At 35.1% G+C, this 15,843-nt stretch overlaps 1 protein-coding gene across 1 annotated transcript in view; it reads right to left on the minus strand.

Moving 5' to 3' along the window:
- Window positions 1–656: 656 nt before the first annotated feature.
- Window positions 657–15,843, minus strand: part of LUZP2 (leucine zipper protein 2) — a 483,423-nt gene continuing 468,236 nt past the window's right edge. Inside the window, exons 11-12 of the mRNA XM_065936761.1 lie at window positions 1,712–1,798; window positions 657–772 (exon numbers count right to left, since the gene is read on the minus strand). Of these exons, the coding sequence (XP_065792833.1) occupies window positions 668–772; window positions 1,712–1,798 (192 nt within the window). The 3' untranslated portion in view covers window positions 657–667. The remainder of the gene's footprint in view (window positions 773–1,711; window positions 1,799–15,843) is intronic.

Below are 15,843 nucleotides of genomic sequence, written 5' to 3' on the forward strand. Positions count from 1 at the left end.
GAATGCCAAAAATCTAACCAATTGTGTCAGTAACTTAGACATTCATTCTTGATATTTTGTCTACATCATACTAAACGTATTTAATGAACTTTCTTAACTGACTAAACCCCTGACATTATTAGATATGGCTGTAAATAATAATGAGAATAGCAATGAATGTCGTCAAACAAATGATACATTGGGTCAGCACAGATTAGAACCTTAAGGAAAGTGATTCCAGTTAACCAGCATGGACTAAAATCTTTATGATATGGTTTCAAATTGTATTCTAAGGATGTTAAAGATCTACAACATTTAGTTATTCTCCAAATGATTAAAAAAAAAAAAAAACACAACTAGATCAGGGAAGTACTGGCTACCCAAATTAACCAGAAATATTAAATGTTATTTTGTATTTGAGTTATAAAAAAAGACCAATTTATACTGGGCAACTTACTAATGACAATGACGACTTAGGACTGCGGATATCCATTTTAATTAGGTTATTGCTTAAGGATCATAATTGGCCTGGAATCTTTTGGAAAATTTGTAGACTACTTTATAAAGTTACATAAAATTGTGAAAAAGTTGCATGCTTTAAAAATTTAGTATTTCCATCAAGCTTGTGGTCTAAAAAGAGTATGAATACAATAGCAAATGGATGTTTTTTAACACAGTTTCTTGGTATTTACAGTAATTTTTTTTCTCTATTTGCTGTCCCTTTGGTGTCAGTCATTTGGTTTTCTGGTTTTTTTTCCTCATCACATTCAGTACAAGGAGGCACTGATTCATCCTGTCAAAGAATATGGAAAAGATAATTAGACTCAAAAACGTTTAATGTAAAAATTAAACAATAACTCAAGTATCTCAACAAACTTCTTACAGAAAACCAATGCCAGGCAGAAAATAAGTGTTAACACTTATTTATGTTAACACTGTTACTTTGTGAAAGCACATAAAATATGTTTTACAAATAGAAAAAATTTCAAAAACTTTTTTGAGAAAACTTTGGCCAAACCATTCAAACTTTGATTAATCTAACCCCCAAATTGAAAAATGTTGTGTTAAGTAAATTGAAAAGACCCTGATGCTGGGAAAGACTGAGGGCAGGAGAAGGGGATAACAGAGGATCAGATGGTTGGATGGCATCACCGACTCAAGGGACATGAGTTTGGGTAAACTCTGGGAGTTGGTGATGGACAGGGAAGCCTGGTGTGCTGTGGTTCATGGGGTCGCAAAGAGTCGGACACGACTGACCGACTGAAGTAAAATGACTCTTAATAATTGCTATGATGCAATATATTTGGTCAAATATAGAACTTCTAGATAGAAGTTCAGTATTAAGCTCCTGAGTTATGTTTGTTATTTGTTTTGTGGGGGATACGTATATCTTTCTACCTTCTGTTTGTCAAGTCTTCATTTATCTTCTTTGTCCTCTAAGGAATGTAAGTGTACTTTTTGTTTTCTGTTTACTTTTGTTTTGTTCCTTGGTTGCTGGGGAAGGGTAAGACACCTCCCTTGCCCTTGTTCTTCTAGGACTTCAGCTAATCAAATCAAAGCTTAGTGGCAGGCACAGTGGCCATGGAAAGGTTCAGAGGCAATAGGTGAAAAATATGTCTTGTATTAGGTAATACAGCATCCTGGCTTCAGCTAGAGCAAGGGAGAAAATCATAGAACCCATGAGCTTCAAAAAGTGTTTTCTGACAGTCCAACAATCAAACAAACAAAATACCTGTGAGACAGGTGATGATTCTGCAGTGTCATTGTTTGGAAGATTTTCATCCTGCTTCGTAGAACAGACCGTGCTCTCCTGTAAAAGCTGCGATTGAAAGAGATTGAAAGGAGGTCAGTGAAGTTAAATTAAATGAAGGAAAGGAACAGAAAATCTCGCTTGAAATCTTCCCATTGGTAAATTTCCTTCACTTTGAGACAAGCTGAAAGGTCAGGTGAGGGACAAAATGATCACAACATTACTGAGATCCCAGGGAGAAGGCAATTATTCACAGTCCATTTGAGGGTCTCAGTGATGCTTATGACAGACAGTTACTAAAAAAAAAAAAAAAGAAAAGCTCAATTCCAATGAAAAATTCTTTTTTTGCAAAAAGTTTTAAAAAATAAACAGTTGCACAACTACTATATTCTATTATCCCTGATGTATCTAGACTCTAAGATTTAAATATGTTCATGGTCTATATGCCTGCAGGAACATCAAGATTGCAAGCCAGAAAACAATGTAAACATTATGATCATTGTTAAAAAAAAAAAAAAAAAAAACTGAAATCACAATTAAATGGAATTAGGAGACCAAAAGGGGAGCTCTCATATGCCACAACAATAGTAGAGCCCAACAAGATGAAGACAGACTCCTCTTCTTTCCTGGCAACAATTCAGCCCATGAAAAGCCAAGAACTCTGTTTATTGTAGCCCTTCCAACCCTCTTTTCCCCTCCATAAAAAGTCCTTTATCCTTTGCTTTGTGGGGACTTGGACCTTGCTCACCATGATTGCAGATGCCCAAATTGTAATTCTCTACTGATTCCAAGTAAACACATAATTGCTGAAGACATGTCTATCAGTCTGTCTGTTTTGGTCAACATCAATCTGTCTAGCAAAAAATCTTCAACACCTTAAAAAAGAATATATTTCTGCAAATAAGATCATATATTTCACTAACCAGGATATCCCTTCTTACTTACTAGCTTCCATAGTCTTAAAGAAAATGACTTACTGGCAGCATATTCCAGCTGGCTTTCACTTTCATATTAACCAAGGGTTAAAATATTGAATTTCTCTTCCCTCCATCCCTCTCTTTCTTCCTTCTTCCTCAGTCAGCCTCTTTTCCCTCTTTTCCTCACTGCCTCTCAATTTTCCTTTCATCTCTTCCTTTCCTTCTTATCATTTTTTTTTAACTTAAACACATTTTTAAAGTAAATGTCAAAATTGTTTAATGTAAGAATATGTACTTTATAGTGATATTTCTATAATCCTTTCCCTGTAGAAAATGCATAAAACAGAGACTGGGAGTCTCATAGTTCATGGCCACTGTGTAACTCTAACCTTGAACAAGTTAGTTTCTTTGAAGTCAAACAAGGAGGATACCTAAGTTGGCTTTGAAATCTAACTTTCTAGGAGTGGATGATAACTAAAGAAATTGTGTAGGATATTTAACCTACTCCAATTCAGATTTGAAAGCAAAGTTATTCTTACCTGCTCCCTATTATTACTCTACATGGGTCCTAACTGAACGTCCAGCATGTTACTTCACCCTTCTGTGTCTGTGTAGTATGCACTCCCCTCTACACCTTCATGACAGTCCCTCTCTTCACTGTGAGGTCCTGAAGACCAGCTAGTTTCTCCCTTCCTAGCACATTATTTTCACCACTAGACAGGCTCATCACACTTTCACTAAAGGTACAGTGCATTAGAAACATTGACACCAAATGATTTTATATGTATGTGTATGTCTGATTACTCAATATATTCTAAGTTCCTTGAAGATACAGCCTACATTTTTCAGCCCTAGATCCCAGCTAGATGCCTATTATATAGCAAATGGTCATATGTAGTCACTGAGTAAATAAATGAATAAAAGAAATATTGGCTATGAAAATATTTTAGTCCCTTTGAATTTTCGTAAGTGTCTGAGTTTGTCAAATGATAAGATTGTTATATTTGATAACAGCTCCAAACGGGTTGTACAATAGACTCTTCTTCAAAATAAGTCTACAGAATATAGAAGAGTAGTCAAGCTTTGACTGCCTTAGTCCAAAGACTTTTAGGCAGTTACATGAGGAATCTTCTGTACTAATTTTTTTTTCTTTTTATGTTGTATGGGTTGAGTTACACCCAGAAACTAAAATTTCCCTGGAATATTACAAGTATTTTGTTTTTATTGTAATAATACAACTGACCTTTGTTTTTATTATACTTGCCTTTGGCCTTGGAGGGGGAAAAAACTAAAATGTACAAAATCAAGCTCAAAATGCAGAAAGTAAATGCAGAGTGTAATGCTTTTGAATAGTGGAGTATATAAGTTACATAAGTTTGAGGAAAACTTTACTTGAACATTAAACAATGGTATTTAAGGTAGTTCTTCTCAGAGTCTTTAACACAAAATTTCTTAAATCTTTGATCTTGAATGATCTTCTCGCATAATCATATAGGGTGCTTGTTAAATATAATACTCCTGGGTGATAATTCAGTCTTATGAATACAGGGCTTGCATTTTTAATCAGCAATCCAGCAATTCAAATGAACAGTGAAATTTGAAATCCACTTCTTTGTAATGTATAAATGCACTATAAATCTCTTAGGAGATATGATATAACCATTTCCGAAATACATCTGACCTCAAAAGCACTTTTTGTGTGTGAGGTATTACTTGAGGTCATTGTCTTGAGAAAGATACCATAGGATTTATGGTGGAGAATGGTAAGCACAGCTGACTATTTGAGACAAGCCTTTGATCATCTGAACAATGAAAACTTATTAAATTTCAACATTAAAGAAAATATTTTGTGGCTGGAAGACAATTCTAACCTTTCTGATACTTTGATCTTACAATGAACACAACCTTTATTTTTTTGTGTGTGCCTCACAGGCATTGTGGAAACTTCGTGAGATGGGATTCATAAAATCCCTAGTGTTATTCAGAAAGGCAACAGATTTAAGCACTTCTGAAGGCACAGACCTTCAAACTACTCTCAATTAGATAAAATTCAACCTGATAAATATTGTACCTATTTCTAGAAACTCAAGTAATAAAATATGGAGATTGATCAGCAAAGTCTGCACAGATTCACCTACTTCAATGTGCAGCTCAGCTATTAATTAAACAGGCGACCTAGCTGGGTCTGTAAATTATGAAATGGGATGAGCCATGAACATATCTTTATTAAAGTAATTACACACTCTTTCTCACATACGCATCTTCACCAACATATCCAGAATCACCAGTTTGTTTCTGTGCTTTGGGCACAGATTACTATCTGACAAAATGTTATATTATGGCCACAAAAGTAGGCAAAGTAATAACAAATTTAGTTGAGACAAGCCCCTTTAATTATTTATCTCTGTGTGGAAAAAATACATAATCCTACCATGTTGGCACAGACTCTAATACTGGAGTATCCTTAACAATGGTCATGATTCTCATTTTAATAGCTGTAAGTCATGCATAAACAAATTTGAGTCCCAACTCCATCTCCTACTATCTTTATAAGAGAAAAAAAAAAAAACTTTTTATTTTGTATTGGGGTATAGCCAATTAACAGTGTTATAATCTCAGCCATACTTATACCTGTATCCATTCTCCCCCAGACTCTCCTTCTCTCCAGCCTGTCACATAACACTGAATAGAGTTCTCTGAGCTATACAGTAGTTCTTTGTTGGTTATCCATTTTAAATATGGCAGTGTGTACAATTCTATTCTAAACTCCCTAACTATTCCTTTCCCCCAACATTCCCTCATCCTCACTCCCTGCAACCATAAGTTCAGTCTCTAAGTCTGTGAGTCTGTTGTATAACTAAGTTCTTTGTATCATTTCTTTTTATATTCCACATATAAGGGGTGTCATATGAGCTTTCTCCTTCTCTGACTTGCTTCACTCACTATGACAATCTCTAGGCCCATCCATGTTGCTGCAAATGGCATTACTTCATTATTTTCAAAGGCTGAGTAATATTCCAATGTCTTTGATAATGAGCTTTCAGGTTTCTGATATTTTGAGATTTCTTCGATATTTTACAGAAAAATAAGATTAAACATCAATAACAAATTTTGACATCAGAACAAACCAACAAGCAAAATCCACTGCTAGTTTCAGCAATATTTCAGAGAAGGAATAACATTTTAATACTAATATATATAAAGGATCAAATATCGAAAGAAATTATTTTTGAGAATCAGAGAGAGAGACTGGTTCATAGAAAATCCACTAATATTCTGTTATTTGATATTAAATGTCAGTTTCCTACATGCCTATACTGTTGAAAACTTTATGACAGGCCAGTACTTGTTAGTGAAATGATGGATGGGAAATACCAATTAGACCTCACTTTTCCTTAATTTGTGAAATGGGGATAATGATGCATACATTCAAAATTTCTGACATCAAGTGAAATGATTTAATGAAAGTAACTCAGCTAGGTGAATGGAGTAAAGAGTCCATCGGGGTTAGAATTCCTTTAGCTCTTATTTGGTGTGTACACTTGGGAAAGTTACTTTATCTTGAGGAGGTTCTGATTCCTTATCTGTAGGGTAGGCAAAATGATCCTTACTTTACAGGCGTTTTGATGAAATGTATACAATGGTTTCTAAAGGAGTATTTTGCATGTATTAGATGCTCAATTAGGCTTAGTTCCTACTGTTTCTTTCCCTTCCTAAGGTTTTTTCCTTTTGTCAAAATTTCTCCATTTTGTTGACAAATATTTGTATCAGAATAGAAACACAGCTCTTCAGTCATTTCAACTTTCAGTCGTGGTGTCAACATAATGACCCTGGTCATTGGATGATCTTGACATTGCTAAAGAATGCATGGCTGTCCTTGATCCTTTCCTGTTCATGATTTAACAGGGCAGGAAAAATGTCAGATTAACCATCCACCTGTCTTCCTTGAGAAATCTTAACCTTGGAGAATGTCTTTATCCTTCCTGAATTTTCATTTGTTTTCTTCCTCAAGGCAGAATCAGCAGATCAATCTAACCAACTTAAGGATTCAGGTGCTTCAGAAGGTTTTCATTAAGGAACGTTCACATCTTTGGCTTCAGTGCAAATATCCCATTTAGAAAATATGGAAGTAAAATTGTATATTTAGAATGACCTTTTTTAAAGGGCACCATGAGTAAAATTACTCCATAATACTGTTGCATCGACATCCATTTTGTGTTGTTAAGCGGTCTTCAGGGCCTGAAGCTGACACTAGCCCCCAGCGCCATCCTCCAGTGCGTTCCCTAGATAAGAGCCAGCAGAGACACAAGGAAGTGTAAGGTCCTAAGGGAACTTCTCCAGTGCTGCTGGTAATACAGTTCCTCTTGTTTCTCAGCAACTTCCGCTTGTGAGACCCTTAGGTAAGAACCCTGTGAAGCTTACTGAAACTCTGCTGCTGCTCCTTTCAGTTTGAATTGACGGATCTGGCCTACCCTGGAACCTCAAGCCCTCCACACCAACCCTGACAAAGGCATACGCCCCAGGTTCTGCTGCTTCCTTTTGGCCTTGACACTCCCATGTAGCTCAAGGAGGAATGCCTTGTGTTCCTCCAGGACCTGTGATTAGCAAACCTCTGTATTTCAGTTTCCCTGAGCTTGAGGTCTTTCTCGAACCTTGAGGCACCATCTGATACCTAGGGCTTTACTTAACAAATGTTAAAAACCAAAACAGGCACTATGATAGAGTAAAAAAATTACTGAAAGCCTATAAAAGAAAAGCCTCTTTTGCATTTTGTTTATTTTAAATTACACTCCATTTTCCCTCTGAAATAAACAATAATACTTTAAGAATTAAAGCAGATGAGATGGTTTATCAGAGATTCATTTAAAGTCTTCTCTGGGTTTTAATCTCTGATTCTCTTGATTACAGTAACTTTGTTAATGGTATTGAGCACTTGGTTCTACTTCACAAGAGGGATTAGTTTTTCCTCTGATGACTTTTCTGTATACATTAAAGGAACTCGAAATACTTAATACAAATGCATAACTGGGCAACCTGAAATTCTACCTAGAAAAAATACATCTGACATTTAAAAGGTCCAATTTATTCTTCATATTTAATTAACATCTGGGACAAGCTGGGGGCTAAAAACAAGCATGATTTTCAGAATATATAAAAGAAAAAATGGAATTAGGTTATCAAGTTTTTAAGAAACATTGGCTAAATTTTTCTCTCATGTGACTTTTGAGTATGAAATTTTTTAAAATTTATTATAGAATGATACTTTGGTACTGTTTTAATATTTAAAAAGGCAGAAACTGGAAGAAGTTCAAAGATTAAAAATGGAATGCTGAATCAAGATGATGGTAGTTACTGGAGCAACAGTGGCCTGGGAGGGAGGCAGGGTCCGACACTGATGTCCTCTGTTACCAGGCCCCTCCAGGTAAGTTGCATTCATTACATGAAATAGTTAAAATTTGGAAACAGGAAGCCCTAACTTCATCGTTTTAGATATTTTGGAAAACTAGTTAAAAGCGTCTGTTATGATTTGCATTTTGTTTGGTTCTGAAGGAAATATCAATACTTTTATGTCTGTCCTCAAATTGCTTATTATCTAATGCAAAATGAGAACCTTATACATATAATCAACATGCAAGAGGGATTGTGATACGGGATAAAACACATGTATGAACCAAGCACTGTGGAGACCCAGAGAAGAAAACCATTTTGTCTCAGGGAAGTTAAGAGGGGTCAGAGAGTTATCAACAAGATTAAGCTTTGTATTTACACATCACTGTTTGACCAATTTCCTTATAATAATTATTAACATGCTTATTAGGCTATTTATATTTACCAAATTATAAGTTACTCATTATTTTTATGGTTTCTATAGGACATCTGGTAAGAAATCATAATTAAGTTTACATTGTGCATGCTTTAAATTAAGATGTTATAGGAGGGTAAACATGGAAATCTATTATCTAATGTAAAAAGCAGAAATTTATTCTAAAGACCTTAGGTAACTATCTGTCCTTCCCATATAATCTTGATGCATGCCTATTCCTTCTTAAAAAAAACCCACAGGAGTACAATGAATGCCTATTATGAAGCCAGCCTCTTCAGATGGTCTGATGGAGCGTAGCCCAGAATGCCAGTGGTGTATGGTCACTCAGTCCAATTACAGCAGGGCTTGACTCTCCTAGAAAATTTTTGTTAATGCAGTGTCTGCCAACAATTCATCAGGGCATCAAATACACAATGAATATTGGATATAATTGTAAACTAGAACTTTTAAAATCTCTGCCAAAATTGTTTTAGTATGAAAATGCTGGCATAAGTTTCTACGAGCAGCTCTAGATTTATTTCCTGCACATTTTATGCTCTCATTTTCCTAGACGATGCTTTGCTGTTGAATAAACTCTCTTTGGTCAGGGACTTGCAGGCAGGTGCAACGGCAAGATTCTGAGCAAGGAGTACTTACAATGCTCGATATAAGCCATTGTTGCCTTTCATTTCCTCAGCGCATTAAGAAAAGTTAAGTGTGTGCTATCTAGAGGAGTCAGAAACTCAGAAACGTTATAAAACACATTTACACTGAGTAGTAAGTCTTATTCCTTTTGTGAAAATTAACATAAACTGCTCAGTGTCTTTAATTCTTGATATGCAATTAAACAATATGAGGCACATTTGCAAACTGCAGGAAAATGGGATAAAGCAGATACATCCTTTGCTTTCTCCCTGTGACTACAAAATTATCATTTGAGCAAAACTACTTTCAAGGGAACTTAAACATTCCCCAAAACTTGTAGTCCAATATGTTGTTAAGCTTTTGTGAATCCATTTCAAGTTTTCTACATCCACTAACAAAAGGGCCAACAAATCTAAGAATATGCATGGGCCCTAATTCCAAGATTAGGACCTTGTCCATACAAGATATTAAGACCATGAATATGAAAACTGTAGAGTAATTCAGCCTGAACTAAAAAGGACATCCATAATAAAACCAAACACTGTATATTTAATCTCTGTGACTACAATCATCATGATAAACCTTTAAGAAATAAACATTAAAGATTCTCAAGAATGTTTAAGAGGAAATATTGATAGAAAAAAATCTAGGATGGTTTATTCAAACAACACACATTCCTGGTCTATGCCCTAGATCTTAGATCTACTGATTAATAATCTGTGGGAGTGAAGCCTTACCACATGCAGTTTGATTTGAAAATAGTTGATCTGAATTTTATAGAAAAGGGATGTGACTAACAAAATCATTTGCCAATAAGTGATGTGTTAGGAAAACAGCACAGTGGTAATTTCCAGGTTCTTTCTAGTAGGTTATTTCGTCTTGGGTATGACCAACAGAAATCAAAATGAATCACCTTTGCTATTTATTAACTAAGAAATTGCATGTGCTCCCATCAGCACTAGTGAGGTTGCTGATCATCACAGAATCCTGAACAGAAATGCTCTCATGATAGCTCTTTTCCTCTACTCTAAGGCTTCATTTCCTGACTACATCACAGAATGGTTGTTTTTCATTATTTAATTATATAATATACTATGTCTTCTATTCTATGCTAATTCTATTTTCAGAAAATTTTCATTGAGTTCACTTTAATATCTGACTGAAATATTCACCTTTTTATAGCTGTTTCCATCAGTTGCATCTGAATCTGCCCTAAGAGGGAATCAGACTAGGTTTTTTTAATGATGGCTATTCTGACTGATGTAAGGTGATAATTCATTGTGATTTTTCTTTTCATTTTCTGTGATAATTAGTGATGCTGAGTATCTTTTCATGTGCCTATTTGCCATCTGTATATCTTCTTTGGAGAAATGTCTATTTAGGTCTTCTTCCCATTTTTCAATTAGGCTTTTTCTTTTTTTTAAAGCTATTGCATTATATGAACTGTTCATACATTTGGGAAACTAAGCCTGGTTGGTGGCATTATTTGCAAGTAATTTCTCCTGGTCAGTAGGTTGTACTTGTTTATGATTTCCTTTCCTGCACAAAAGTTTGCAAGTTTGATTAGGTCCTGTTTGTTAATTTTTGTTGTTATTTCTATTGCCTTGGGAGACTGCTCTTAGGAAACACTGGTACAATTTATGTCAGAATGTTTTGCATATGTTCCTTTTTAAGAGTTGTATGGTGTCATGTCTTATAATTAAGTCTATGAGCCATTCTGTGTTTATTTTAGTGCATGGTGTGAGGACGTGTTCTAACTTCATTGATTTACATTTGGCTGTCCAGCTTTATCAATACCACTTGCTGAAGAGACTGTCTTACTCCAGTATATTTTGTGTTCTTTATAGAAGATTGATTGACTATAGATGGCTTCCCAAGTGGCTCAGTGGTAAAGAATCTGCCTGTAATGCAGGAGATGTGAGTTCAATCTCTGGGTCAGGAAGTTCCTCTAGAGAAGGAAATGGCAACTCACTTCAGTATTCTTGCCTGGGAAATCCCATGGACAGAGGAGCCTGGAGAGGGCCATGTTCATGAGGTTGGAAAAGAGTCAGACACTTTTCGGTTCTGTATTCTGTTCTGTTGATCTAAATTTCATGTCAATACCTTGATGTTTTGATTACTGTCCCTTTGTGGTGGGCTTCCCTGGTGGCCCAGTGATGAAGAATGTGGTGAAGAGATATAGATAAAGAGACAGGTTGGTTATAGTCCATGGGGTCAAAAAGACTGAGACACAATTTAGTGATGAAACAACAACCACCTCTGTAGAACCGTCTGAAATCTGGGAGGGTTATGCAGCATTATTTATAATATCCAAGACATGAAGACAATCTAAGTTTCTAGATGAGTAAAGAAAGTGTTACATAGAGAGGAACATAAATGTATATGAATATTTTCAGACATAAAATGGGAATTCTGCCATTTGTGACAACATGGATAAACACTGAAATACAAAAAATATTAAAATCAAGAAGGGAAAATCAACAAACTTATGAGAATTCCTGCCAGAAGGGAGTGGCAGGATATATTTATAGTGATGCTATTATTAGTCAAAAGAAAGCTGAAGTAGCCATATTCAGAGCAAGAAAAATATCAGGGATAAAGAGGGACATCTATATAATAATAGAGGGGTCAATTCCACACACACACACACAAAATATATATATATATATAAATTCTTAACAAAAATACATCTAACAACAGATTGTCAAGATATATGAGACAAAGCTAATAGAACTGCAAGGAGAAACAGAAATGAACCACTACCACCGATGAAAGTTTCAACACTCTCTATCAATAGTGGACCTATCAAGTGAGCAGAAAATTTCCAAAAATAGAGTTGACCTGAAGAGCACTACAAATCAAATGGATCTAACTGATATTTATGGAATACTTCATCAAACAAGAATAAAATACAGATTCTTCTCAAGGTAACATGGAACATTAGACAGACTCCATTTGAACAAATGTAGAGTATGCCATCAGACTATAATGGAACTAAATGATAAATTACAGAAAGATAGCTGGTTGCCGTATGGAACTCTGAACTGTTGCTCTATTACTCTGCAAACCGAAAGCTATATTTAAAAATACCTGCTATCTTTTAGAAAGACACCATTAAGAAAATGTAAAGACAAGAAACATCCTGAGAGAAGAGAAATATTTTCAAATCATATATCTGGTAAAGGATATATATCCAGAATATGTAAGGAATCTCACTACTTAATACTAAGGAGACAGACAACCCCAATAAACATGGGGAAAATATCTGAATAGACATTCCACTGAAGAAAATATGTGAATTGCTAATAAGTATATAAAAATATGCTCAAATTTTAACCATTTGGAAATTAACAGTTAAGCCTGTTATGAAATTTGATTTCAGACTCCCTAGAATTTTATTTTTAAGCAAAAATTCAGACAATAACAAGTGGTGACAAAGATGTAGAGAAAATGGAAGTCTCATAATTGCTAATTAAGATGTAAAATGGTGCAGCCACTTTGGAAATGTCTGTTTCTTAAAAAGTTAAGAAAGTATTTACAATATTCCATTCTACTTCTGGATATCTACTCAAGAAAAATAAAACATATGTCCACTTGAAGACGTTTATGTAAATGTTCATGGTATCATTAATTCATAATAGCCAAAAAGTAGAAAAAATCCAAAAGTTATCAGCTGGTGATTGGATAAGGAAAAAGTGATAAAACCATACAATAGATTAAAAGAGCAAACTACTGAAATACACTATAATATAGATGAACCTCAAAGTCATTATGCTACATGAAAGAAGGGAATGCAAAATGCCACATGCTATGTGATCAATCTATAAAATCTATGGGCAAGGCAAACTGATAACCAATAGAAACTAGGTTAGTGGTTGTCTTTATAGAGATTAACTTTAAAAATGGCATGTGGGATCTTACTAGGAAGATAGAAATGTTCTAAAACTGGCCTGTGGTAATGGTTGCAAAACTTGGTAAATTAAATAAATGAATAAAAACTGTGATTTTTAGAGAATGCAAATTGTTTTTAAAAACTGTCATATTTTTCATAAGCAATTAGCTCCAGTGTGCTAATTTTTGTTCATTCTAGTTATTAAGATGGCACAAATCTCTCCTGTTAAGGAGGAAATGGACAAAAATTAACTTAAAATATCTCCTGTAATAGTTCATTTTATTTGAGAATAAAACTATAATTGTTCCAGTCAACCAAGATGAAAATAGAGACTCATATTAGACTTCATCCTTATTCTTGTAATTTTGCTTGAACACAAAATTCTGGGGATTTCTTATTCTGATATTCTGTTTATTTCATGCTTTCAATTATTTGCTATTGGCTTCATTCATGTCCCTATTTATTTTCCCTTTTATTATTAAAAAAATTCTTCATTGAGTAGTTTCTAGATTTTTTTAATTTCATAGAGCAGAAAAACACATTAAACAGAAAATAAATGGAAATAAATTTTCCAAATTAATTTTGTCAAGTAAGGCCGCCAAAATTAAAATTTAACTCGACAACTACCATGTATTTTCTCTCTGTAGAAAACTGAGTAGCTCTGATTAGTTTCTCATTAAAGTCTTTTATAAAAAGCAGTGAAAAGACTTCAAAACACACATGAAATATACAAAACATAAAAGTGAAAAAATAATTGTATTAGGTTCTCCAGGGAAACAGAACTATTAGAGTATATACACAGATGTATAAGAGGTTTTTTTTTTTTTTTTTTAATGGGAATTGGCTCATGCTATTATGGAAGATGAGACATGCCATGATATGCACTCTCTAAGCTGGTGAATCAGGAAAGCTGGTGGCATAAAATTCAGTCCAAGTCTGAAGGGCTGAGAATAAGAGAAGCTGTTGTAATTCCCAACCTGAATCTCAGGCCTGAAGCCAAAGGCCTGAGAACTGGGTGAGTGGCCTGCTGGTGTTAAGTCCCTGAGTTGGAAGGCCCCAGAAACAGGAGCTCTGAAGGCTGAAGAAGATATATGGCCCAGCTCAAAGGGAAAAGAAATTATGCTTCCTCCATCTTTTTGTTCAATTCAGGCCTTCTAGAGATTAGATGATGCCTGCCATGTTTATGAGGGAAGATCTCTTAGTCTACTAATTCAAATGCTAATCTCTTCTGGAAATGCCCTGTCAGACATACCCGGAATTAATATTTTACCAACTCTCTGGTCATCCATGAGCTCAGTCATTTTGATGCATAAAACTATCACGAGGTCACGTCTTATCAACCTGGCACAGAGATGCACTTCTTCACTCTTATTCAGTCTCCAAACAAAGACAATAAGGTTATATTTTTGCCAAACATGTTAAAACTATCCTTCCTACAACAGAAAATGCAGCAATCCCTTTAACAGAAGAGAAGGTAAATTTCTTATTTTTCGTTTATGAAATTATGTTTTGATAACTTATTTGGATATTCAATTAAAGCAATTCAAATTGAAGCTTGAATCTCCAACTTGTTAGAATCAAGTTGAAGCTATTTTCACGTTGCTGTATTGAAATGGAAAGAATGCATTTCATGATATTTAACACAGATCAGAATATTTTGGGTGAATCTGGAGAAGCTGAGTAAGGGTAGTTCTCATAGATCCAAAGAGCCCCTCACTTTTTCCTGTAAAGTGGAGAAAGCCATCAGAATTATTCTCTTACTATAGGGGAAAGCTGGAAAGGAACTATAGAGCTTTCTATCATTAAGATTAATTATACTCTGAGTACTATAGCTTGGGGAGATGATGGTATACTAGCTCTCTCATGGCAAGTTCAGCTATGGACAAAATCGCACATCAGTTTCCTGATCAATTTCACAGCCCTGCTGCTCTTAGATGTCCTTGCAAAATAAACAGAGGGTTCTGGGATGGATCCCCTCTGCCTACTATCAAAAGTTACGTCATAGACTTTCATGGCTACCATTACAGAGCCTCATTTAGGCATTGCTGTTTCTCAAATGTGAAGCTCTATTACTAAACAACATACTAAAGGCATTATGTCTTATTTAAACCAATCTTTTTCAAATTAAGGCTAACAGACCATCTCTTTCAGAATCACTTGGATTGGAAAGTGTTGTCAGGTCCATGTTTAAAAAAAAAAACAAAAAGTTACCTTTAGTCCCCTTAGAACTTACTGAAGAATTTTTCAAAATCTTTATTTTTAAAAGCTCCTCGGATGATTTTAAGAATCATGTACATATGAGATACATTGTTAGTAAAACTAACCTGCATATTAGAATTACCTGGTCATCAGTATTTTATAAAAATCCTCCATATGATACTACAGTGAGGATATGGCTTAGAACTACTGATCTAGAATTGGAAAACAGATATTCACAGTAGTCTCACTCCTACTGCTTACACCTGGCTTATTTCACTCCCTTATGTTATTCTCTTGGCCTTTAAATGTAACTGAGCCTACAGACTATAAATATTGAGCACTCTATGAGCTAGAAAGTGTAGGTTCTTGGAAGTCGAGACTTCAAAGACTAAAATCTAGGGAACTGGGATCAGGTTAGAGAGACAGCATTCATGCTGGCACAGGTGGAGGAAGCTTTTGAAGCAACCCAGTTGGGACCTCCGCCAAGGTAGTAGCTGCTCACGCCACTCACTGGAGAGAGAGGAGCTACTGGTGACAAGGAAGGGCAATAACAATGAGTGGGACAAGCAACAACAGCAACAGAGAATTTATACCTCTCTCTTGACAAGAAAAGTAGACCAAAATATTGCTTTGAGGAATCTTTGCAAAACACACAGAA

This window comes from Muntiacus reevesi, chromosome 5 (genome assembly GCF_963930625.1).
Source record: "Muntiacus reevesi chromosome 5, mMunRee1.1, whole genome shotgun sequence".
Taxonomy (NCBI): domain Eukaryota; kingdom Metazoa; phylum Chordata; class Mammalia; order Artiodactyla; family Cervidae; genus Muntiacus; species Muntiacus reevesi.